At 51.8% G+C, this 26550-nt stretch overlaps 2 protein-coding genes across 5 annotated transcripts in view; one reads left to right on the top strand and one right to left on the bottom strand.

The window, feature by feature from the left end:
* Window positions 1-26550, top strand: part of Igfn1 (immunoglobulin like and fibronectin type III domain containing 1) — an 84797-nt gene that overhangs the window by 2790 nt on the left and 55457 nt on the right. The window lies entirely within an intron of this gene.
* Tmem9 (transmembrane protein 9) lies at window positions 3762-21829 on the bottom strand. Of its 3 annotated transcripts, none has more exons than XM_052737061.1 (6): window positions 21732-21829; window positions 21187-21297; window positions 20094-20185; window positions 15040-15148; window positions 12182-12313; window positions 3762-4737 (listed from the first exon to the last, which is right to left on the bottom strand). In XM_052737061.1, exons 2-6 carry the CDS (start codon window positions 21265-21267, stop codon window positions 4585-4587), a joined length of 567 nt encoding a protein of 188 aa, XP_052593021.1. In that variant the 5' UTR covers window positions 21268-21297; window positions 21732-21829; the 3' UTR covers window positions 3762-4584. The 3 variants fall into 3 exon arrangements, with proteins under 3 accessions (XP_052593021.1, XP_052593023.1, XP_052593022.1); XM_052737063.1 differs by having other exon boundaries at window positions 21196-21297; window positions 21732-21827; XM_052737062.1 differs by lacking the exon at window positions 21732-21829 and adding an exon at window positions 21567-21688.

Here is a 26550-nt window from a genome sequence, read left to right as displayed (position 1 = left end):
AACATTAATAGAATATATTAAATTCTTATTATTCATTATCCATATCAAATAATATTTGTGGGTATTAACGGAATACAAGGGGATGCTTTTTTATTGTTTAATAATTTCATGCATATACCCATACATCAGTGCATATAGCTTTTAAAGTTTCATTTACGTATGTATGTGTGCCATGGAACATGTGGAAGTCAGGGGACAACTTGTGGAAGTGGGTCCTGGGTGTTGAGCCATCTTACTGGTCCAATATGCAGACTTTTAAACCCAGCTGAAAGCTGCTTGACTAGTGAGTGGCAGAGAGAGACATGTACCCCGCCACTGGGCTGTGTTTATGCTCCAACCTCTTGCTTTACAAGTGAAGGAATAATCTCACAGGGAGACTTCTGCCTGGCTCCCTTGACAAGCAACCTTTGATGAGCATGGATCAATGGTTGGACCCTGGCTGTGGCACTTCCACAGATATGGGGACTGGCTTCGAGGGATAGGGGACTGCCCAAGGGCTCAAGTGGGGCCCATTGCCCGCTCTGCCTACTAACTCCCAGAGCTTCGGAGGGAGGATTTGTACCTGGGAAGCAGATGCAGAGTTTCAATCTTGCTTAGGCAGCAAGTTCAAGCTTGTATGTTCTTTCTTATATCCCATCGATCACTTCTTCCAGCTCAGCTCCTTCAGCCCTCTGAAATAGGACTGATGAGTTGGGAGCTGATAGGAAGCTTGAGTTAGTTAGCTCTTGCCCAAGCCTCATGGTAAGAATAAAAGCCCCAGAGGGCAGCTCAGGGTCAGTGGCCTGCTGGGACCTAAGACCTGACACCCATAGGCGAGTGTCTCTCTGTAGGGCCTGTCTAGTGCCCCCTCTGCCAAGGGCTTGCATGGACCCAACCCAGGAGCTCATGTCAACTGTTCTGGATCACAGGCCAGAGGGACAGGCAGTCCGTGGCCTCCATAAAGAACTCCTGTCCCTACTCCGTCACCCTGGAAGCTTTGAAGCAGGGAAGTAATGTGATTGGATTACGAGCAAACTCTCTGGTGGTTCCTAACAAGAGTGGTCAGCAAATGAGAAATGAGCTTGGACTAGGACAGTGGTAGCAGGCATGGAGGAAGGGACAGATGCTGGAAGAATTTGGTAGTAAAGTTGGTTTGCTGGATCCCAGATCTTCATTAAGAAATGACAGCCCCCGGGGTTACTGGCTTGAATTATTTGGTGGATGGTGGCACCACCAGTTAAGATAAAGAATGTGAAGGAGTGTTTGGGACAAAGGTAAGTTTAATCATAAGCTTGCTGGTTTTGAACAGGCACTGGGGGGCCTAGAGGACTGTTCCATCTGAGAGCCAGAAAGGCAAATCAGGAGCCTGGGGTCAGGAGCCTGGGGTCAGGAGCCTGGGGTCAGGCAGATCTCAGGGTCAGATTCTATGATGAACATGAGAAAAACCCCAAGAGGAGGAACTTCTGAGCAGAGGGGCCTTTTGACTTAGATTGCAGATTGAGCCACGTTGGCTGAGGACAGAAGCCTAGGAAAAGGCAATACTCGGGGAGATGTGAAGGACAGTGAGAGAGGAGGCGGCTTAGGGGCACCGTCCCTGAAGCCGGGCCGAGAACTTTGTGAGGGAGAGAGAAGACCGAGGGTGTCCCGTGGAGCAGACAGCAGCAGAAAGGCTATGACCAGAGCATCCTCTGCACCTCACCTGGCAACGGCAGAGCCACCTGTGAGTGCGCTGGGGGCTGTTTTGGGGGAGGGGAGGTCAGCCTACAGATGGTACAGGGGGTGACTGGCACGGGATGACAGGGAGGAGGAGGCTCCACTGTGACCATAGCTGGACCTGGGTCCTGTGAAGGTCAACACCCTAACGAAGCGGGCAGGAGAGAGGACGAGGGTACACAGACAGGGAGGGTCCCAGGAACCACCATGGGAAGGGTGGGCTGGCTTTGAGCCGGCCACAGCTAAGCTGGTCAAGAGGAAGATGAATGAAGCGGTTTTGCAGAGGCAGGGGGATACTCAGATCACACCTAATGACCTGGTTGTGAAGTGAAAGGACAGGCTAGTGGCCTTGAGACAGGATGAACGGCCCTGCAGGGGATGCCGTGAACCTGGAATGGTCCCAGTTAGCCTCTTACCGCAAAGCGCTGAGTGACTCAGGAAGGGAATCAGAGCGAACGGGCTGGACTCCGTTGGTTTTGCTGGCAGGTGTGTGAGGAAAGATGCCAGGAGACAGGCGCACAAGGATGCTGCTGTTGGCCAAGTGAGGAATGCAGTGATGGGCCACAGGAAGCAGCTAGCCTCCATCTCCCTTCCTTCCCTTTGTCCAGCCTCTACCCATGGATGGCCAGTTTAAGGCTCCAGTTTCCAAGGTGGACCCCGCCCAGCTGTTCTTCCAGGTGGCACGAAGGCCCTGCACAGCAGCATGCGGGTGGGTTTGATGAGATAATTTCTGAATAGGACATTAAGATTGTGCTCATTGCCCATCATATGAGATACAACGGAGAATGCTACCTCAGGTCTTTTCCATTCTTGGCTACACAATCTCTCCTCTGAAGGCAGGGGGTGCCGCCAGTGACGCGTACTCTGGAATCCATGTCTGAACATCAGCTTTGTTTGTTTTTAAACGTGAAATTCTATACAATTAGATGTTTGGCTACATTGAAACCTTATGCAGCGGACACTCATTTCTAATCTCACAGATTTTCCTGTATTCGACTTATGCTGAGGCTGATTTCTAGCTAGCATCATGAGCTTGCTTCACCCCAAGTCCTTCAAAGTACCAGATCTAGGCAGATCTCTGCAGGACTTACCCAGAACTCACAAACAGTGCTTGAGGTCTCTTCCCGGCAGAGGGGCTGCAAAGGTGAGGTCTAGCAATTCCAGACTCCATGTAAGTTATTGGCAAATAAATGCACTCATCTGTTTCTTTTATGAAGTAAGCACATTAAAATCTCAAGATTCCCAATCAGTGATGAGCCGTAGGAGGGGCTGAGAAAATGCCAGGCTAATGAGCAGCCGAGAAATGTAATCAACACTAGACCTGTGCCAGCCTTGCGTTCATGCTCACATGCCTCCTGTTAGCCCCACCTGGGGCTTCATGCCAGTTAAGAAGGCCTGCTCAGGACCCCACAATCAGCTTATGGATTCCATATCCACCCTCTGTACCTTCTAGAAGCCCTATCTGCATGCCCTCACCCCTTCCCATGCCCCTGAGGACTCAGCACTGAACTTCAGCAGTCTTTGCAAACAGCAACTCCCACCTCAAGTTGTTCTCGACTTTAGCCCTTCACTGAGAGCCAAAGGCTTCACAGACATCTTCCATGCACAGGGACAACCCCGAAGGACAGCGACTCCAACAGACTGCTCCTCACAGGTGCCGCCCTCGGGCTTGAGTCTTTGACACCCCCCACCGTGTACATTCAGGGCTGAGCTGACCCAGCACTGGGCTCTGCAGAGCGGCCACTCTGGAAGCCACCGACTCTTCCTGCTAGGGCACACTCCTCTTGACCACCCTCTTAGTCCTTCCCCTGTCTGGGTTTCGCTTGGGGACATTTTGCAAGGAACAGCATTTAATGTGCCAGTAGGGTACGAGAGTGTCATCAGGCAGGCACTGTGACGCTTCAAAGGTGAAGCAAACACAACTTCCAGGGGCCAGTTCATTAAGCCTTCTTGTGGTGTGCACATGCACAGGCGGTACTCTAGCAGGTGACAGAGTCTACCCCGGCTTTGCAAAGCTCTGCCTCTGTCTGAACCCACCTAGGACAATGCTCTTCCTTGAAATCTGGACATTTGAGAAATAAAACAATTTAATGGCTTCCTTGATTTACAGACAACAGAAAGACAAACGTTTCTCTCCATGCATGGTACAATGAAATTCAGGGACAAGTGGCCATCCTTGGAGAACAGGAGTCATGGTATTCAAGTCCTCTGCTGCTCAGCTCCCCGGATGGTCCAACTTTATGGCTCAGCAGTTGCAGTCACTGGGGAGAGATGGGAGGCTGCATGGCTGAGATGGGAGTGAGGTGACAGCCGCTGAGTATGCTGGCATGCCTGGGCACTGCCATGCATTGGTGGACCAGGAGCTGAGGAGAGGGGAAGGAGGCTTCTAGGTGGGTTCTGGAGGCTGCCATGGGTTCAGTGGCACCAGAACAGTTTCTGAGGCTGGAGCCAAGCCAAGTGGGAGATAAGCTAGCACTGGAGGACGTGGAAAGCATCCTGGAGCACAGGCTCAGTGCTGAGTACCCACAGATGACACAGCTCCATTTACCCAAGGGCAGAAAGATCCCCCAAGATTCGGAGCCGGGAGGAGCGGAGAAGATGGAATAAGGAAGGACGAATTCCACCTAGTCTTGTGGCCACCTCAAATGTCCCTTCTGCCTTGCCTGCCCTCCCTTCTACCCCAAAGACCTACAGAGATGCTAGAGACCAGCGACCCAACCACACTTCCTAGTTATAACAGTCGAGTACACTTCCAGAGAGGAAGGAGGAGGACAAATGCCGTGGGCTTTGGAAGGGAAGACTCCAATGAGGGAAGGGAACTGGCCACTGGCTCCGTCCAGCCCCAGATGCTGGCAGCCGTGGGCTGGGTCCTGATGCAACCATGCCGGCCATCTAACTGAGCATCTTGTGTCGATCGAAGACCGTCTTCCTCTGCTCCTGCACCTGCAGCTTCCATCGCTGCTGGGCGCCTTCCACTCGCTCCAGGACAGTGTTTGCTCGGGCTCCTCCAATGGACGTAGTTCCTGCTGCCACGGAGCGCGCATCCTGCATTGGAAAGAGAAGGGAAGGGATTGGGCATGAGGCTGGACGGGTCAGGGCCCTGGTTCTTTAAAGGCTGGTGTGGAACCAAGTGCCCCGAGAGCACTTCTAAAGTCTGAATTCCCCAAGTGCTGTGGGCTTCCTGAGGGTCTTGCCTTGTCACCTGCAGACCTCAACAGTGTGCCTGGCCAGAAAAACTCTGGAGTCTTCAAGAGTCAGAAGGAGGATTTTCTGGGGCAGAGCTGGCTCAAGTGTAAGCAGCATCCTAAACCCCACAGGCTCACTCCTAAGACTCAGGAGAAGTACTGGGTATTGACTTCAAGGCTATGTACCCAAATGCACAGGGCTGGTACTAGGCTGTGTACCTCCCTTACCTGTGCTACTGTCCAGGGGGCAATAGGAAGGCCAGGGGCCAGGGCCTGGCTACCCTGAGATGGTGCCCTCTTTTCAAGGTGGGGGAGGGGCCTGTTAAGGAGTCAGCACAGATCACAGCTGCAGGATCTCTTGGAGGGGGCAGCTGCACGAACAAATGGACACCCACACCCACACCCACACCCACAGACACATGCACACACACACATACACCAAGCTTCACACATACATACATATACACAGACACATATACACATACACACACACCACACCAAGTTTCACACACAGACGCACACACAGACACACACACACACAGAGCAAGCTTTACACATACGCTTCACACACACACACACACACACACACACACACACACACACACACACACACACACCAAGCTTGCTCCTCTTGGGAAAGAGAAGATGGGTCATCATTCAGTCTGGGAGAGGTAGAAATCTGGAGCCAAGGCCAGCATCGCCTTTCCGGGGCTGCTGTGAGCACGGCGTGCTGGGCAGCTCTGCTCCCGTGGCCTGCCTCCCTGTCCCCCTTCCCCTTTGCTCTCAGACCCTCTTCGCTTCTGTCGTCAGCCCTCCCTTAATTAGTACTCCTCTGCCTCTGAAACTCCAGAGCCCATGCATTTCCTGCAGGACCTGAAGCTGATCTTTGGGGGAGAACTGGAGCCGAGGGCCAGGCCCACAGCCCATGGGGATTTCCTCTCCAGCTCTCCCCGCCTCTCATCTCCTGCCACATATCTCTTAAAGGATTAGTGCACCCCTCTAAGCCCAGAGCCGCCCAGTAAATGCAACTTTGCTTCTAATGCCCCGAGCTGGCATAGTTTCTGTCGCCACACGGGTGCCAGGCTGGAGAGCAGGGCGGAGCGGGAAGGTGCGGATGAGCTGGCAGAGGTGGATGGTGCAAAGTAGAACTATCCTTCGAGCGCAGTGCTGGGCAATTTGTCTTGAGCTCGCTTGTTTCTAAGGTGACCTAGAAACAGTCCCCTGGGAACCCCTGTCCAAGACCCTGAGTGGGGCATCACTGGCAGGCCAGGTGAGGTCCAGGCCTGTAATCCCAGCTACCTAGGAAGCAGAAGCAGGAGGATAGCAAGTTTAAGGCCAGGAGGAACAACTTAGTAAGACGCTGTCCCAGGATAAGCCATGTTTAAAGAGCTAGGGATGGGTCTCAGTCGTAAATAAAGCGCTTACTGAGCATGCACGAGGTTGTAGGTACAATTTCTAGCAACATGCCAAAACCAAAAAGCAAACCCAAACAAAAATCCTAGTCATGCCTCACAAAATCCCTTTAGTGACCTTATGTGCTTGAACACCATAGTGTGACTAGTGGGTGTGCGTGTCAGAGAGAGACCCACATGTCAAGTGAACAGGCAAGCACAGAATGGGGTCTCAAGTGGCCTTTTCTCTGGGAGTTCAGCACAGTGGTGCTGACTGGAACAAACCTGGCTTTGACCCCTACCAGATACGTAACCTTGGGTGAGTCACCTCTCAGGACCAATCTCTCTACAAACAAGATGGACACTGAGGTGGTCTCAATGACACAAGGAATGCGGACACTCTGTCAGCATCTGGAGATGGGAAACATTCAAGGTCAGCGCGAGGAGCCTCAAAGGCTGGTTCAGGGATCCACCAGCATTTGGGGGGACCCATCAGCAAATGGGGCAGGGGCAGGGGCAGGGGTTAAAGCAGGCAGACTTCTGTCAGGGGAGCTGCCTCTGAAGATCACCATTGCCAATACCTTCTGCTCGGCTCCTGCCCAGGCTGCCCGCACTGCCTGAGTGGCCCCTAAGAACACAGCTTGGCTCAGATTGGTCTTAGTATGGACGTGGGGTTAGAGTGGGCACCGAAGGACCACCTTGCCTGGGAAACAGCTGGCCTACAAACCAGGACCCCAAACCAGCTTTGGGGGCCTCAGGAGCTGCTTTCCACCCACTCCTAGGACCAGTCCATTCTAGGACCAGTGTTGCTCTGGCGGGCTCTGGCAAATGAGAGCCTGGATGTGAAGCCGGGACAGGACTAGGGTTGTCTGGAGCAGGTGGAAGACCAGCAGCTCTGCTCTTAGGTTGTCTGAGGAAATGGGAGCCAGGAGAGAGCCAGAGCAGGGCATTAAGGGAGCGTGTCACAACTCACCGCATTACCACAGCTCTACTTGTGAGTGCTCATACGAAGTCTCGGCAGACAGCTCCCAATTGGGAGAAAGCTGCTGTTGAGAGGCTCCATGTCCCCATGGCTAATAGTCTGATTAAAAAGTATTAGAGCATCCACATCTGTTCCCAAGAAGACCCAAGGAGGGCCTCACTCCTGCCTGCTTAGCAGTAGAGTTGGCAGGGCAGGGGGGGGTGGGGTGAGGGGGCAAGGAAGTCATCACCTCCAACCCTTGTCCCTTCAGGGCTGGGTCTGAGGAATGCAGGCAGGCAGGGGACAGTTAGGGTGTGTGTGTGGAGCCCCTCCCACAGTGGTGCATGGATATGGATGATTCCCTAGAGGTCCCCAGGTAACCAGACCAATGTGACCCTGACAAGCATACACTTCTATAGACCAGGCTCCTTCCCAGGCACTTCACAGGGCTTACTGCCAGGCTCATCCACTGGCAAACAGTTAATGTCACCTCCATCCTGTGCACGAAGCAACTTAGACTCCGAAGGAGGACTCACCTTGCAACCCAAAGTCGCATGGCTGCATGGGACCATGTTTAAACTTGCACACACACACACACACACACACACACACACACACACACACACACACACACACCCCTGTATTTCCCATCTTAGGATTCAGTAGCAGCTGTCTTTGGCTGGTATTTTATATGGACAACCAAAGAAGCAGGCAGCCCAGAGTTAGCTCAAAGGCAAGTGGCTGCAGGTGACTTGTGGCCGGAGGCCACCTCTCCGGGCGACAGCACTCCAGTGCCTGAGCCCAATGCTGACGCTGGGGTAGGGGCCACTATGTCTATTCCAGGTTTAGAAAACACACTCTGAGGTCTGCAGCAAGGACACTGAGCAGCAGAGCTGGGAACCTAAGTAGGACTACCCTCAAGTGCTGTGCAGTGCAGCCCCACGATGTTCTAGAAGCATCTGTTGAAAGGCACATCTTCCTAATCTATCATCAGGTGAGGGGACCATCTGAACAGTCTGTACCATGTTTTCCAGACCTTGGTGTGTGTGTGTGCGTGTGTGTGTATGTGTGTGTGTGTGTGTGTGTAGAATTCTCAGCACACACTATGCAACCATCCACGAACAGGAAGATAAGCTGTTCTTTGGAAGCCCCAGCTTTCTCTTCGTCTAGCCTTCCGTGTCCCTAATAGTTTCCACCATCCTCCTTGTTTTCTGGCTTCCTCGTCCACCCCCTCCCACAGATCTCAGAACTAACTCAATCCACGGCCCCCACTGGGGTGAGAACTTTGAAGACCCTGTCAGAGCTCAGGGGCGAGTGGCGGAGACAGCTAGAGCCTCAGAGAAACCCTCATTTCTCCCTCTTCAAAGGGGGCCAGCTCCGTACATCTAAAACGGCTCTGTTGCCGTTTCTGTCCCCACAAACATACTGGCTTCCTCCTTTCAAAGGGCGTCTGAGCCCAGGGATTAGGCCTAATGCCCCTGGAATCCGGGGAGGCAGCGCCCAGCAGCCGGGCCCACTGAGGCTCTGCCAGCGCTTTCAAAGGGAACCCGGCAGGCTTTCATCTCCCTCTGCACACTAGGCTGCACTGTGGGGGGACGCCTCTCTTTCTTTACCAGGCTTCCAGCCCCTGAGAGGAGAGCTCCTACCTACAAGAATTGGGGTGAGGGAGCCGAGGAGCCCCCAATCCTGACAGACACTCTGGCTATCAAATCTCACCTCTGCCTGAGCCCCAGGCTCCTGGGAGAGGGGAAGGGAAGACTCTGAGGCCCAGACACTGTTCTTTCTGAGGCCACTGACTATATAAACTCACGTGACCTTTCAAAGGACCCCCCACCCCCAACCCCCACCCCCGCTTCAGGGCTCATTCCAACTTTCTCTTCTTGAGCTGAAAGTTAAATCTCTCTAGGTCAGGGGAGGCCTCCTCCTTAGGAAAACACTGTCTAGGCCACTAAGCAGCCCAGAGACGCACGCGGCCAATGCCCTGGCTTTGCAGCCGCTCAGAAGGCGACCATGGGGACCTTCCTCATGTGCACTGATTGTGGAGGCAATAGACTGTCTCTCACCATCCCGGCCCAGAGTTTTCAAAGGCCCTGTAAGAAGGCACCGTGGGCCATTTCCAGTTCAGAGTCCACCATCCTCCCTGACAAGGCACAGTCCTCCGTCTCCCATGAGCCCTCCCTCTGAGCTGCATTCAAAGTCCCTCTCTGCTAGGAAGCCCTCCCTCCTAACACAGAGACCTCTTTTACTAAAGATGTCCTCCTTGACCGGACCTTAAAGACGATTTTCCCAAAGTACCCAGCTTCACCAAAGACTGTCATCCCACCAAATCAGATCTTAACTGCCTGCCTTTGGGGCCCTGGCCCAGCCAACTGGTTTTGGCTATCTGGGGGCTGAAGCCTGTGGACAGGCCAAAGGTCTTAGTAAATCTCACCACAGTACCGCCTGCAGGATTATGGGAGCTGCTGGGCCACAGGCACCTACGCTTGGATACTATGCTGAATAACAGGAAGTCGGGGGATGTCACAGGGATGCCATGTAATGAGAACACTGTATTTTCTGGCCCACTTTGAGGGTACTCATCCTGAAACTAATCCTGCACACCCATCTCCACACCAACCCCCGTGTATTGGACCAACCAGACCAAGCTGACTTTAGGCCAGAGTCTCCAAGAAACTAAATACAATGTTCTAGAACCCTTAGAAGCCTTGGGTGGGAGGCTAGGGGTGTCCTCCTGTCTGTCCGCTACAGATGGGACATGAACTCATAAGCGCTGGCTTAAGTCGGCCAGTGGCAGCCCGCTGCAGCCCCTTATACGGCTAGACAGCAATCCTTCTTAGAGAATCCTTCCCACCAGGCCAAACCTGCAGGCAGAAGAATCTACTCTGACTCAGGTCCTGTTCCTGGGACCTGACCACATCCTCAAGGCTCTCCACAGATAGGCTCCAAGTGAGGAGCTCCTAGGTCTCTTGTAGGAAGAGAGGCCTAGGATTAGACGGAGCGACGGCAAACCACCCTTCCCCTGGCTCCATATCTAGGATGGCGGGAGACACGGCAAGGCCATGCCCAAGAGCCATGCATTCCTAGGGAATCAGGGCGCAAGCTGTATAATCATCGGCTGCATCTCTCAATTATTCCCCGGCCAGGACTGCAATTACCACATTACCCCTAATCGCCCCATGTTTATTAGTGATGCTCTCTCCTATCAGAGCTGCTATTACTCCACATTAATAACCAGGTAGGCACGCAAGCTTTCCTCTCCAGCACAGACCACCCAATTGTCAGGGCCGCCACCTCCTGAGCCCCATCACCTCCTGAGCCCCACCTCCAGTGGGCCAGGCTCCTCACCTCTGCTCCACCTTTGGCCAGATCCATGCTGGAGGCTGGTGGGAGGGGCAAGCCCCCAGTGCCTACCGACTGTCCTTGTCCTCCAGGTCTGGGCTGGCCAAGACTACCTACCACCTGGGAAGCTTCACACAGACCCGAGTCTCCCTGTCCTCACTCTGGATTCGAACTTGCCTTTTCTTGTCTCTAATCTATAACTTAAAAACCTCTAAAACTCTAATTGCCTGGTGCAGCTTGGCCTAGGCCTGGTCACCTCTAGTGACCCACAACTCACTACACTAAAAGGGAGCCTCTCTATCGTTCAACGATGTAAGAACACGTCTGACATGGTCCTGTTAAATCTCCCACTTCAACCAGGAGGCTTCTGTCCCCTGGGCCAAGCTTTCCTCTACAAGCATCTGAAGACAGCAGGCATGTTCCCTCTTTTCTTTTTTTTCTTTTTTGTTTTTCGAGACAGGGTTTCTCTGTGTAGCTTTGCGCCTTTCCTGGATCTCACTCTGTAGACCAGGCCGGCCTCGAACTCACAGAGATCCACCTGCCTCTGCCTCCCGAGTGCTGGGATTAAAGGCGTGTGCCATCACTGCCCGGCTTTTCTTTCTTCTTTAAGCTAGCCAGTCACCTTCTGGTTTCTTTTTTTTTTTTTTTTTTTTTTTTTTTTGGTTTTTCGAGACAGGGTTTCTCTGTGTAGCTTTGCGCCTTTCCTGGATCTCACTCTGTAGCCCAGGCCGGCCTCGAACTCACAGAGATCCGCCTGGCTCTGCCTCCCGAGTGCTGGGATTAAAGGCATGCGCCACCACTGCCCGGCCACCTTCTGGTTTCTTTAAGGAAATCTCCCAGGGATCGGCTGACATGGCTGAGGCGCATTCCCACTGTGTGCTCATTTGGACACGCCGAGGTTCCTGTACCAAATCCCCACTCCTCTGACAGAGGGAGTTTGGTATCTTCCAGTAATGAGGCTGCAGGGACAGAGCTCAGGGACACTGCCCCTCACCTGACAGGGATGTAGGCAGTCTGGTGCAGTGGATCCCATTTCAAAACCCTTTAGTCCGGCATTTAAGGCCCTCACTAATCTGGCTGAACTTCCTGGCCAGCTCTACTTACCATCACCCCAGCACCTATCCTATCCTAAGAAACCCAAATTCTGCATCTGTACACGGCGGTGCTAGGGCACCACCCACCTGGCCCCTCTAGCTTCTGAGAGCCTGCCTCTGCCTCCAGCCCCCCCCCCCCCCAGGGCCAAGCTTTGAAGTGAGCAAGCACACGACAGATGTTTGCAGAAGCCCTGAACAAAAGAACAAACTACCGCCTCCAAGTCCTCACATACTTGTCACCAATCTGAGCAGGCAGCATATCATGGGTACCTCCATGCAACAGGTCCCGGGTGGATCACCCTCCACCCCCACTCTTCGCCCCAGACTAGTAACACGGCGTACTGAGCCTGCCAGGTGCTGGGGAAGTTCAGCGCCACCACCTGTATCTTGGTGGCGCGCAGGAAAATGGACAGGGAAAAACAAACCGAGGATGACAGGGGCAGGGAGGAGGGGCACCTCTACTTTAGGGCTACTTTTGGCCTAGGGACCCACATGCTGGCAGCCCAGGGCCATGGTTACCTCATTTTCCTCTTCATTGTGCAGCTGCTCCGTATAAGCATCCGGCTTTCGAATCAAGGGGTCCACCAGCATCAGGAAGGCCATGTAGAGTAAGAGGGCGCCTACCACAGACAGGTAGATGACAATGATGACCTAGGGGAGAGATCAGCCTTATTCCGTGACCCAGCATTCCGATCAGGACCCCCTTTCTAGTCCATGGATGGTCCCCTATCCATGTCGGCTGCCGGGGACCATCAGGTTGGACACGGGCACTAGGAGGTGGTCTGGAAAACGGCCTACACCGCGGGCTCTATGCTAGCCCAAGACAGTTCTCTGACGAGGAACATTCCAGCAGGCGCCAAGGTGAGAGAAGCAGCAGCCGGCTGCTAGACACCTGAGAGGCTCTGAAGTGAGAGGCCAGGGTCAGCTGGTTATCCAGGAGCCTCTGTCCAGGAGCAGAGATTCATGAGACCCGCGGCTGGAGCAAGGACCAGCTGAGAAAGCCAGAGAGCAGAGACCGAGGACGGTAAACCGGGGATCTCAGGCTGGACTCACTGGGGGTGCAAGACGGGAACGGGGCAGCCTGTGTCCCGAGAGGGGTGCTGGTCCATGTCCAGCGTATCATCATGCAGGGATGGAGGACAGCAAGAGGCCACACCCTGAGGGCTGAGGGTGGGGAAGCCATGTTGGGATGACTCCTTCACCCACCTCCCACCTATGGAGCCTCCTAAGCGCGAACAATTGTGTCTTATGGAAAGGACAGATCCAGGCCAGCAAGATGGCTCATAGATAAAGGCGCCTGCCACCAAGCTTGATGGCTGACTTTGATCTCTGGGTCCTACATGGTGGAGAGAACTGGCTCTCAGAAGTTGTTCTATGTCCTCCAAATGTGACACAAGTCCCCTACCAAATAAAGACAGAATTTTGTTCGTTTGTCTTTTGAGATACTGTTTCTTTGTGTAGCCCTGGCTGTCCTGGAACTCACTCTGTAGACCAGGCTGGCCTTGAACTCACAGAACTCCACCTGCCTCTGCCTCCCCAGGGCTGGCATTAAGGTGTGTGCTACCACCATCAAGGCTTAAAGACATAAAAATCGATTAAAAAAGTTACAGGGCAGATTGAATAAGGCTAGTAACTCAGTGTGAAGTACGGGTACTCAGTGAATTCTAGTGGGGCCCCTACTTGACATTCAGCACTCATGGTTTCTGCGTGTCGCTAATCCCTCGGTGATTCGGACCACGGAAGCACCTGCACTCAGCCTGAGTGGCTGTGATCGCCACACTGGAACCACAAGGCCACAGAATTCACCCAGGACCGCGAGGCTAGTACATGGTGAAGACGAAACTTGGACCTACCTTTGCTGACTCCACCTCAAATGCTTTTCCTACCCCCTAAAATGCCTGGTCACTGCTGGTTTCTGATCCCAGCGATGGCCCTGACTGTACAAAGGGGTTTAACAACAAACCCACCCACTATGGGAGCTGGAGAGACGGCTCAGTCAGCAAAGCAAACTCCTGAGTTTGATTCCCCAGAACCCACACTAAAAAAAACCCAGACATGATGGCGTGTGCCTATGTGCTCAGTGCTGGGGGGAGAGATAAGGCTTGCTGGCCGGCTAATCAGCTGAATTGGTAGACTCCAGGTTCCATCTCAAAAGACAAGGTAGAAAGCAAATGAGGGAGGCACTCAACGTTTACCCCCGGCCTCCACACGTACATGGATACACACAGAAAATGGAGAATCGTAAGACCTTTTGGCTTGATCCGCAGCTTCGTCAGAAGCCAAGCTCAGCTGGATCGCCTTCCTCCTGAACTGGGGCAGCAGCAGCAGTGTTCAGGCCCCTTTCACGGGGTGAACGCTCAGAACTGTTGCCTCCACCCAAGGTGGGGCTCCTAGACAGAGCCGAATGGGAGGGGCTGGGAGTCTGTGCGCATATGGGTCCATGCTGGAGGCACCTTCCCATCCACACAGGGAGGGGACGCTGGGCTCTGAATGAAGGTCTTGGCCATCTAGATGGTCTCTAGACCTATAAAGGAAGTTCAGAACCAGGGAGCTGGTTCAGGAGAGGCTGCCCCAGGCAGGAGGGTCAACAGAGTGCAATCTGCACAGGCTGACGGGGCGAGGGAAGGGCAGACAGCCATTTTCTACCTAAATGTGTGTGTAGTGGGGGGGGGGGGTATAGGGAGTTATAGTCCGGAGAAGGCAGGTAGGAGGGGCAGTGTGAAGACTACCTTCCTTTTAAACACACCTCAAAAGCAAGAACCCCAGGGACGATTTGGGATCTTTGAACTCAGGTGAATGATTTCTGATGCCATTTTTCGACTTGTCAGAGGACAAGCTTAAGAGGGTTGGCTTCATGGCCTCTAAAGAAGGTCTGATGAGTCCTGACTAGTGGCGGAAGGAAGGATGGACAAGGGCTCCGTGGCGCCCTACTTCATTCCCTGTGTGTGGCCACATGTATCGCTTCCGTCTCCAGGTCACCCAGATGGTCCACAAGGACGAGGTTCAGGAAAAAGATAAGACTAGAGTCTCATGTCCAATACCTCATGTGGTCATGGAGGCTTTCTCCAGGAGGGTGACATGATCTTGGATAACCTGCAAGCTCCCTAGGAGCCCACCTCTTCTCCCAGCACGTGCATCATACCCCGCTGCTCAGGAACCCAGAGATGTACTCGGCACCCTCTCTCTAGAGGGAATAAGAGTCTCAAGCAGCTGTAAGTTCTCACTACACAGGAAAAGGATGTTAGATGTCTTTCACCCCCTGCCTAAAGGTGTAGGAATCAGGTCCCATATCTGCATATTAGCTTTGGAATGTTAACAAAAGAACAAAAATCACGGGATGGGGCGCATGTATGCAGCCCCCCCAGCCCCAGAAGTACCTTGATGGTGGTGGTGCTCCGTTCCTCGTACCTGCACTCGCAAAGCAGGCAGTAGGCTTCCACATCGTGGCCAGGCACCGGCATGGGCTCCACCACATGGAGGCAGTTGCTGTAACACAAATAGACAGGGCTGACGAAGGGTCTCCTACCATGAGGTACAGCGAGCAGGTGATTAGGGTACTGTTGAAGGGGTAGGAAAGCCCATAGGGAGGCACTCCCAGGAAGGGCAGAACCCGTTTCCCAGGCAACAGTCTGTCCAGTGTATCTCCGGTGCCAGCCCCATACTCCTCGATGGTCCTAGAGCCCCACCCTCAGCGGCCTTCTCCTCTTGTGCTGTTTGCCCTGGTGGCTTCAGCTGTCCCAGCAGCTGGCACTCAATCTCATCAGGCCTTCCATCCTATTAGGACTGGACTCCAGGTCCACTGATGACTGTGGTCACCACCCGACTGCCCCATAGGAGCCGTAAGTGCCACATCTGTGCACTCAGGCCCCTGGTGCCCAGTCCTGCACACTGGCTGTGGGATCTGTGCTTCCGAGATGCGGGGAGCAGGCAGGGAACTCACAGCACCTCTTCTGCCAGTCAAATCAAACCCGGGGGATTGTCTGTGACAATACTTTTTCTTCACCTGCAAGTTCACCGAACACCCAGGGTTTTACTTCCTAAAAGTGTCTAAAATCCACCTTCTCGGTTCCCTCCCACTGGCACACCTCAGCTGAAGCTCCCCTAACCTTTCTCTGGCAAGTCCAGCTCTTTGGTCCCGCCTAGAACTGCCTTCCCATGGTGGCCAAGTGACAGGACCAAAATGGAACTCCTGTCAGATTCTTCAACTTAAAACCAACCGGTGCCTCCACAGCTCATCCAGGGCCCAGGCAAACGAACTGTCCCACCACATTCACAGCCTCTCTTGGACCCTACCGAAGCCCCCCCCCCCCCCATCTTAGAGCCACACTATTCCCAAAAGAGTCACATGAAGCTTGGATGTGTGCCTGCATGCATCTCCTTCTCCACATAGATGATTCAGCCTGACTTCCCATCCATACTGCCAGTTCCCTTGCCTCATCCCCACCACACAGCTCTTAATCCTTGATTTGTACTATTCCACCCAGCGGGTGGGAAATCCCATGAAAACAGAAGCTAGCTCTTACACATCTCCATATCTCTTGTGTTGAGCACGGGGCTAGCCAGGGCTCAATGAGTGAGTGCCAAATACATCACGTGCTGAGAGTGAGCCCCCACCACCCAGTCATCAGCAGCGCTCAAGAGCATCATGGGCAGGTCTTGCATTGAAATAGGAAACAAGCCCAGGACAGCAAAAGTGGCAGCTCCACCATGCTTGTGAGGCTTTGGCCACCACCTGTGGTTGGCTCAGTCTTAGCCAGGCCTCAGCCTGTCTGTGCAGTTGGGCCTCATTCCCGGACTTCCGTGGATCGGCAGGTTTCTAACCAAATGACCCCAAAGGAAGACCACTCTCACTGGGAAGAAAGTAAGCCCCTCAGAGGTCCAAAGAAGTGAACCAGGCATATTATAGTGGGTAGTTAGCCTGCCTGTCACTGTGTGTACCCTCTCCCCTGGTGTGAGACGCGGTGGTTGACACATGAAGATCCAAGTCACTTTAAAAAGGTTCTTCCAGCACTAATGAAAGTTCTGCAGAAGTCAAGCGTGGCTTCCTGCATACAATCAGGCCTGACAGTCCAAGCTGTCAGGCTGGGTTTCTGAGAGGCACCACGATCTGCAAGAACACGAGTGGACGGAAGAGCGGAAGGTCTTTCAAGGCCTCCGTCTCTCCTCAAGTCTAGTATGCGGCACCCATCTGCTCTCTAGACCTCCAAGGGTCCTGGTTCCACCTCTGGGTAACAGCTACAACACTCTGTCCCCTACAGCAGGAATAGGTGTCTCCGTGCTGTACTCCAGGGCACTGCCCCAAGGCCCCGCACATCACCTTCTCTGGGAATCGCACACAGACAAGGCCCGTTCCCATCGCTCACCACGAGCCAGACATGGCGATACACATCTGTAATCCCCACGCTCGGGAAACTAAGGCAAGGGATCTTGAGTTCAAGGCTGTCCTGAACTAAAAACTCTTTCAGCTCTAAAAACTGAAACATTAATCTTGCATCGTTCCCGCCCAGAGCAAATGCCGCCCTCCCTTCTCCAGCAAATTAAGCCTCCTGGGAGCCGAGTCCTCCCTTTGCTGAGCCACATGGGCTCTGGGTCAGAAAGGCTACTCCATGGCTACCATGGGCACTGTGAATGCCCTCAAGGTGTAGAGGGAGGTAAACATCTTTAGTTCTTCAGTTTGGGACGCTGGTACCCAGGGAAACGGGCTGCAAGGGTGGATGGGGAACAGCAGTAAGAAGGCGAAATATTGCTGTTTTTTCTGGTTCTCCAGAGTCACTGAAACCCTACATACTTTGTTTTCCTAAGAAGGGGGCTGGGCAGGGAAGACTGGGGAAGAAAGTGAAGAAGAAAGACAAGTGGGATATAATCCTCCACTCTTCTATTTAGACTGTGACGTCAGGTAGCTCACTTAACCTCTCTGGCCTCAAGCCTATTGCTTGACTATGGAAGCGAAGCTTGACCGGTGTCTTCCGAACTGTGCCCTTTGGGGTAGCATTGGAAACAGGAGGCAGGCGGCGGGTGAGGAAGGGTCTGCAGGCCCCCTCATTCGGTGCAGTTCTGGTTTCACACCTCACACAGCTTGTGTTTCCCTGACAGACTGTGTGTGTAGAAGGATCCTGTTTTATCAAGTCAACCTTGGGACTTGTCTATGCGGCATCTAACAAACCCACCAAGAGGGCCTTTTCACGTGCCCGTGATTATAGACTTTCAACACTAGATGACAGAATGCCAGCCACACAGGAATACACACAGCCATGACACTGGGTGCTGGCCTCAATCTGCACACCAGCAGGGGACCCATGGGACACAGGACCTGAAGACTCAAAGAGATCTCTAATTCTAGCCCTCCCACTAAGATGCTAGGAACAATGTCAATCCCCACGCCACCAAGGGGCACTGAGTAAACACGGGACGGCTCTCAGGCAGGTCAGTGCTGTTGGGCCCTAAAATCCTGGGGTCTCACCTCCAGGCTTCAGCAGCTACCCGACATCCGTAATGGAACTGCTCTGACATTAGGGTCTTCACGTGAGACTGCTCACCAGATGGCCCCTGAGTCTGCCTCTAAAGGAAGGGATAAACTGCAGCTTGAAAGGTTTAGGCCAGACCCCATCCTCTGGGCAAGCGAGCTTGCGTTTCCAGGACATCTCATAACCTCAAGACAGTGTTGCCAAAATTTGCCAGGCGCAGAAGCTGCCTGTGTGAAGGAAGTGGGGTCAGTGTAGCATCTTTGCTGATGACAGGAAGCCATTGGGGCTCCTCCCAGACCTCCATTATTTTAGTACCATACCACCAGGTCAGTAGAAGCACAAGAATTAGACGAATGCTTCAGGAGAAGAGCACATTTTCCAGGGCTATAGCATAAATTTGACTGCATAACCTCTAGGAAGGGATGATAATTTATTATTATTATTATTAATATCAGCTAACATTTATATAGCACTTAGTATGCACAGGTATCACTCTGAGTGCTATATAAATTAACATAAACACACACACACACTTCACACTCAAAGTATTACCATATTTTACTCATAAAGAAATCAATGTGGGGCTGGAGAGATGGCCCAGTGGTTAAGAGCACTGGCTGCTCTTCCAGAGGACCTGGGTTTGATCCCAGCACCTCTGCTCAAAACTTCCTGTAACTCCCCTTCCAAGGGATCTGATGCCCTCTTTTGGCCTCCACAGGTACTGCATGCATATAGTGACCAGCCGTACAAGTAGACAAACACATTCATCCATCCGTAAATATATAACAATTTAAAAAGTAAATCAAAGTACAGCGGGGATTAAGTAATCTGGAACATGATTAACAAATGGCCAAGGTAGACTGGGGTCCAGAAAGGTTGGATCCAGAGTCTACGCAACCATCCACGTAGACAGCGTTGTAGGAAATCCGACTGCTACTCGTCTGAAAGGTCTCAAATGTGCTCTGGATCAACGGCATCACGAGCACCTCAAGGACTCCAAGCAAAGGTTACCCTTCCGACAGACACTACCATATTTGCTGAATCAAAATCTTGGCAGGAGAGTGCTGGGGCTGCGTCTTTTCTCTAAGCTCGCCTTGTGATCCTTGATGTCTAGGTATCGGCAACCTTGACCCACCCCATTCAATGCACATGCCTTGACCTTACCCCGGGTGTGCTCCCACGTCTTCAAGGATGAAGATTCCCATCCTAAAACTACCAGAATCAGAGATGCTTCCTTCACTCACACTGCGGTCTGTCTCCCTGACGCTCCCTTCCACGGGCCTTACTTCTACACTAGGAGATCATCCCAAGCCTTCCTGGTTCCAATCCCAGATGCCTCTTCCCCTCAGCATGGCGGCTGTTCTCCCTATCTTGAATAGCCACTGAACGTCCCCAGGTCTCTCCCTTTTCAGGGGAGGCTCCAGCTCCTTAAACTACTCCTTCTAGAACACTGTATTGACTCTTCCTTCCACTGCTTTTCTTTACCTGGATGAATTCTTGGTTATTTGTGCTTTTTTAAGTAAGGGGCGAAGAAATGAATTCAAGACCAGAGACGCAAGGAGCATCATGGAAGATCTTTGTTTGGACCTAAGTCTATGAAACTGTAGAATGGGAACACTATCTACTCCATTTACCTTAGAAGGTTGCTATGAAACTGGGACAGAATACAGTAACAGAGCTGTACAAAAGGCACCGAATGGTACACACTACAGACACCTGCCTCTTTCACATCTCTCCCACCATTCTTCACGCCTCCATTTAAACTCAAAGCGAAACAACAAAATCCAACCCCCTCAGCCGGAATTCAAGATACCTGGCTTTTGCTATCAAATGGCTAAGGACAAAAATATTCCTTTGTAGGCTCTCCACAGAAACGGGTAATTTATCTCTAGGACAGGAAGTCTAGTAAGGCCTGGTCATCTCAACCAGGTGATGCAGGCACGGGCCAGCCATTTACAATGTCTTACCAGTCCTTCTGAGACACATTCTGGTTGTAAATGTGCCCACTGATGTTTCTATAAGGGGGGCAGATGCATTTGCACCGGATATCTTCAGAGCTCTGGAAGGAAAACAGAAAGGGTAAATGGCAGGGACCATCCCGGCCTGGGTTCAGATTCTAGGCAGGCTAGCCAATGTTAGTGCTGTGTCCTGTTCTGTGAGGTGTGTGCGCTTTTGAATTTTCCCATCCCCAAGTCACGGAGGACTGGTTCTTTAGGAAGGCTGTCACATCACAGGGTCCACAAGATAAGAACCTCTCTGGCATCAAAAGAAACAGAAGCTGCCTAAGGCCGCCACTCAGGGAGTGGTATGCGCATGTGCAGGGCAGAGGCTAAGCAAAGTGACAGGCCGTAACCCTGGGGCCCACACTTGTGTATTTTCTGTCTGGGGCGGGTAGGTGGCCAGATTTCCCCCCAATTCTGTCTTAACTCCCTAGGTTAGAATGGGGGAGGGGTGAATAAAGGCAAGGGGGATGTTGCAACGAGAAGGCGCCCTCCAGGAGTTCCTTGAAGAGCCAAGCAGCAAGCCCTGCTACTCAACCTCACTTCAGTGTCTTCCTGATCCTCAGAATCTAAAGCCATAGGGCCTCACGGACCATCTGAACCCAGCTGCTGGTGCCCTATCCCTAAGGAATGGGGACCAGTCTCGGGGGTCCGCCATGAAGCTGGGTCGGCTTGGATGCAGAAGCTCCATCTGAGCATGCCTTGACGCTGAGAGCATTTTACAACATGACGTGATTTGATTATCCCCAAACTGAGCAGCAGATTCGACCACAGCTGGTTTTACTTTGGGCAAAGGAAGACAGGGAGAACTCGGGTAACTTCTCTAAACAAACTTTCCTGCTTGTGGGAAATTCCACCGGGGGGCCGGTTTCGTCTGGAACCTACGCAGTCTGCTCCGAACCCTGTGCTCCCTACACCCTTAGGAAGGTCCTGCAGCTTGCCCCCGGTAAGGTCCTCCAAGTATGGTCCTCGGATGGGTGAGGGGCAAGGGTGGCACTGCGGCTACCTCCGTGAAAGCCCCGCGGGCCCGGCGCTAAGCAACAAGGTGCTGCTGGCTCACCTCCCTCACCTTGTTGGCTTGAGCTGGGGGCACCAGCAAGCACCCCACCACAGCCACCAAACACAGCAGCTTCATGCTCATCAGGCTTGCTGAGCCAGCAAGACCAGACGCCTGGGGGGATAAAAAGAAACATGGAGTCGGAAGAAGGCAAGGTGGTCATAACCCAGCCAGCACCCTCGGCCCCATTACAGCTTTGCCGGGTGAGGGAAGAGGGCTGAGTTCCAGGACTCCTGGGCCTTCGAAGCCTTTCCCTCTCCCAAGTCCAGCTCTCAGAAGCTTCCCGTGCACTAACAGAGGGAGTCTTCTGGGGTTACAGCCTCCCGGAACCCCCAGATCCTGTCACCAGGCCCTCCCGCTCCGACCCTCGCCTCTCCTCCCACCTCTCTGCCTTCACTGCCCCCGTAAGCGCCGCTCGGGCCCAACGAGAAGCCCCGGATTCCGACCGCCGAGGGCACCGCACACCCCGCCTAAGGATTTGGGGCGGCTGGGAGCCCCCAGTGTCCCCGCGACCCCCGTACCCCTCCCCCAGTGCCGGGTCCACCAACCTGCAAGCTCCGCCGCAGCCGCCACAGACCAGCAGGCCCCACCCCTCCAGCTCCTATTGGCTGCTAGAGCCGCCGCTCAGCCCAAACCTCGCTAGTCGCCAAGACAACAAGACCCACCTCCGCCTGGTCCCGGAGGCTCCCACTCTAGGGAGAGGAAGGCATTTCTCTACCAGGACCTAGCAAGAAAAGGGAATGTCTGCCTTTCCTGTAGAGAACCGAAGATCTGTCCCGGTGGGTCCTGCCAGCTCCTCCCAGAGTGCTTTGTTCTACCTTGTGTTACACCATCTTCCTGGGAAAGCGCTGAGAAATGAAGCTAATAACAACAATAACGATTTAAAAACAAGAGCAAGGGCGATTGTGCTTATTCACAGTCTGAAATTTTTTAAAGGACCACATTTTTTTTTTTTTTTTTTTTTTTAAACAGGGAACTCAGGGGCCCAGTCTCTATTCCTACACACAAAGACACAGCCTGAGGAGAATAAAACAGGATTGGTAATAGGTGTCGGGCTGGAGGGGGGCTGTGCCTCGTTAGCCTACACTGGTTCTAAAGGCCGGGGAAACTGAGACAAGCTGTACAGGCCGCGCTGGGAGTAGGGGTAGGTTGCAGGCTGCAGAGGGACGGGTGTGAACTTCTTACCAACTGTGAAGGAAAGTAAAGTCAACTGAGCCCGGGCCAGGCAGTGAGGACACTTGAGCTTTGCTCTCAGCCCTTCATGGAACTAAGCACCGGTGTTACCCTAGAGACCACGCCTTCCCTCTCTGGGTACCAGTTTCTTTAGCTAAGAGTCCCTTCAGCTGGATTGGATTCCTGGAGGCAGGAATGGCCATATGGCCAGAATGTAATTTAGTATAGAAAATCACGTGCCACGGAAGAGTTTTCCTCCCCAGGCATATTATTTGAGCACTATTGTGTCAGGTACCATGCTAGACACTGAGGCTGTTCAGGGGAGGTGGGACTGCAAACCTTGACTCTGCTCTTGTAGACCGTGGTATTTGTTACAAAGAAAACACTGGCCAACCAGCCGTTACAATTTAGCATAGTAAGAGCTTTGTTGGGAAAAAGAAAGCAAATGCTAGCGGGGAAACTTAGACCAAGAGGCAGGGGAGCCCAGCATGATGGAGAAGCTTCGAAGGTAGCAAGAGGCTCTCCGAGCTGGCCGAGTGTGATAAGGATACCAGCACCGCTATCCAAGGTCCGCGTGCTGCTGCCGGACCTGTGACTGTGTTATCTTATCTAGCAAAAGGACTTTGAAGATGTGACACAAATTAAGGCCGTTAGGGTCGAGAGAGACTATTGGACTGTTCAGGAGGGTCAAATCTAATCAGGTGAGGCCTTAAGAGAGGGATTTTTTTTTTTTTCTGGCTGTGGTAGAAAATAAAAAAAACATGGCTGTGTCTCTGGTGGTCTGCTGCTGACTTAGAAGGCAGAGGAAAGAGTTTTGAGAAAAGGGATGTGGGTGCCTTAGGGGGAATATATATATACCTTGATTTTAGTTCATGTCAGACTTCAGACCTACAGAGATGAGACACAGTTGTGTTGTTTAAGCCACAAAGTTCATGGCTGGCACTCTGTTAGAACAGCAACAGATGAAGGCAGAGGGGGTAAGGTGCAGGGTGGTACAGACAGATGGAAATGCTTGCAGCAAAGGAGTAAATGGCTCAGCATGGATCTTCTTGCACCTGCTTTTACCACCCCCCCACCCCCCCCCCACCCCCGCAGTCATGGCATGGGTTTGCCTGTGTGAGCTAGGTTTGGAACCCATGCTAGAACAGAGGGCCTATGTTCCTCCCCACCCCTGCCCCTACTGTTATGCTCCTGGGTAGGGACCTGATGGCTGTCATCACCCCTGAACTGTGCACCTCTCACAGGCTTCAGCTATATGCCCTGACTTTCCCTCTGATACCCAGCAAAGCTTATCTGTCCAGTGCCCCCTAGCCTCGGGCTCCTAGGAGATGATGACCTTCCTGAGATGACATTAAACAGCCACACCACAGGGTCATCCAACCTAAATAGGAAATAAAGCCCAACAGATGGATGTCAGTCATTTGTGCGACGTCCAAAAGGTCAGTAACTGGGGACACGGTCGTCTCTGATCCACCTATTATATGAAGGTGCCATTCTGCCCACTGATGGCCGGTGATGTGCATGGGGGCCGTCCTTGAAATGGATTGTGCACCTTCCTCAGATATCCTAAGTAAATGTATTGTCTCTGGTCAAAGCAGGATTTATCAAGCATCAGAGAAACTGGGGTACTGATATCAGGGCGGAGGTGTTGTTATGAAGTTTGTGACCCTTGGAAAAAGACCATAGACTCAATCTAATTATAATTAAATATTTGTTGATTAACGGCTAGCAGGACAAACACTCTCTGAGCCGTATTTGAGATTGCCGTGGAGGAGGGATTTGGGGAAGGACTTTTAAAGGGGAAAACCACACCGGGACCTTCAATATCTATGCAAGCAAGTAAAAACTGTTCTGTTCTGCCAAGTTAAGTGGTTAGGGCAACTCAAAACAATCTGCATAAGCAACTTACAGAAGCAAAAAAAAAAGCAGTTAATCATAAAATAACAAGTGGTCAGTCATGGCACAGCTGTACATTTTTGGGTGGCCACCGAGTCAGGGTTACTGGGAACTTATCTTCCAGGGACTGGAGTCAGCGACCAATGGCTGGTGGGTACCAAGATGGATGACTAACATACATGGAGCTTCTTCGGCCACAGTGTTCTGCTGTGCAGGCCTCCTCTCTCAGTGCCTCACAGACACACTTCACTCTCAACAGCATCTCACCACAGTGATCTTTACCAAAGAAATAATCATCCTAATTGTGCAAATCTTGTAATAAATTCTGGCCAATTGTTAATAAATAATATAGACCCTCCAGTCTATTGTGTATGCATACATGGAGTCATACATAACACACACACACACACACACACACACACGCACACGCACACGCACACGCACACGCACACGCACACGCACACGCACACGCACACGCACACGCACACGCACACGCACACGCACACTCTTACATTTCAGCTGTGCGCTCTCCCAGCAACCACCCACCAGGCATCAGGATGCTATGGCCTTAGGTCAGCGTTTCCTTGTCCACTGGCCTGTTTTTCTTGGCTCAGTCCCCGCCTCTGTGCATGTGCTTCTGGGTGTAGACTATGTAAGTCTGAGATAACAGCTTACTTTGGGGCTCCAATTTTCTTACCCAATATTTTGGGGTTTTGGTTGGTGTTTCAGCTCACAGTAGCAGGCAAGAGTGCTGTTATGCTTAAGTCCATGGAATCAAATTCACAAAGTCTGTTTCTACTTGAAGAGACTCCTGCTGGAGCACCACCCACTGGGCCTCAGTTTTCCTCTGTGGAGAGTCGTTGAGAACAATAATAATAATAAGAACAGCAGCTCTTAAGCATCCTAGTCTCGCGTCCTCTTACACTCTTTTAAAATGATTTAGCCCTCCAGAGACTGCTTATGAAGGTTCTAGTTCTATGTCACTATCAAAATTAAAACAGAAATCACAACATTTCTCTGAAATTGCACACATAGGCACCTTCTGAACCAGAGGGACAGAGTAGCATTGGTTTACATTTTGTGTAAATGTTGTTGTTGTTGTTACCCCTGTGACCTCTGGTTGAATGTGTGAGAGCTGGCTTCTCACATTTACTTCTGCATTTAATCCTCTGTGATGTATCTAAACCTAGAAAAGCTCCATTGTATGCTTGGAGGGAAATCAGACAGAAAAGGGCAAATCCCTTCTTAGTGCTTCTAGGGGAAAAAAAATTTCAACCTGTGATTCCCCTAAAAGTCTCTAGAGACTCACAAAAGTCCCCAGGCTGCTGGCTGAGAAGACTGTAAAGTTTTCTTTAGAAGATGACGATCTATGGTTTTTCTGGGACTACTATATGATAGTAGTTTTAAAAATACATTTTTGAAAACACGCTCCTAATATTATCAAGGAGTCTTACTGTAGGTTGGATGCAGCCTGTGTGGGAAAATGTGCATCCTATGAATAAATTAGTGTGGGAACCCTTAAAGTAAATTCAACACACATACATATTTGCTTTAAGACTTTTTAGATACCTCAGTGTGATGAGCACATTATAAATTTCTTAAGCTATATTATTACATAATAGTGTTTGCCTATAGTTTTTTTCATTAACTGTATGTATGTATGCATGCATGCATGCATATATTTCTTTTCTAGTTTTTTGTTTGTTTTCATCTTTTGAGACAGACTCTCACTATATAGCCCTGGATGTCCGGGAACTCACTATGTAGATCAGGCTGCCCTCGAACTCAGAGGTCAGCCTACCTCTGCGGTTGAGTGCTGAGATTAAAGGCGTGGATCAAAGGCATGAGCCACTATGCTTGACTTCTAATTTAATTTTTATTTTATTTTACTTTAACTTAGTCTTGATGTGTTTACATGTGAACTCTAACTGGATCCTTGCTGTTGGGAGATCACAGGTGCACCGTGTCAACAGGGATCAACTACCCCATGATTTAATAGGGGGATTGGCTGTTCAGACAGCTGGAGGCCACCAGCATGTCTTATAAAAATACAATTTGTATGGGCAGATGACTAATGTCTCTTATATTAGCTATGTCTTGTTTGGAATCAAATTCTTTGAATTTTTTGAACTTAGCTGATAGTAGCCACCAAAGAAGTAATAAAAAGAAACCCAGCAGGGGGTCCACCTCAGGACAACCTACTCTCAGAGGCCAGATGCGGAAGCTTTTAGACTTTTTACTCCTTACAGGCGGAAGGGAATATAAGGTAATATTTCTAGAGATACCCCTTACACACAC

This window comes from Peromyscus californicus, unplaced genomic scaffold, assembly GCF_007827085.1.
Source record: "Peromyscus californicus insignis strain IS unplaced genomic scaffold, ASM782708v3 Scaffold_14__1_contigs__length_90479793_seg_2, whole genome shotgun sequence".
Classification (NCBI taxonomy): Eukaryota; Metazoa; Chordata; class Mammalia; order Rodentia; family Cricetidae; genus Peromyscus; species Peromyscus californicus.
This window is presented reverse-complemented; position numbering and strand designations above follow the sequence as displayed.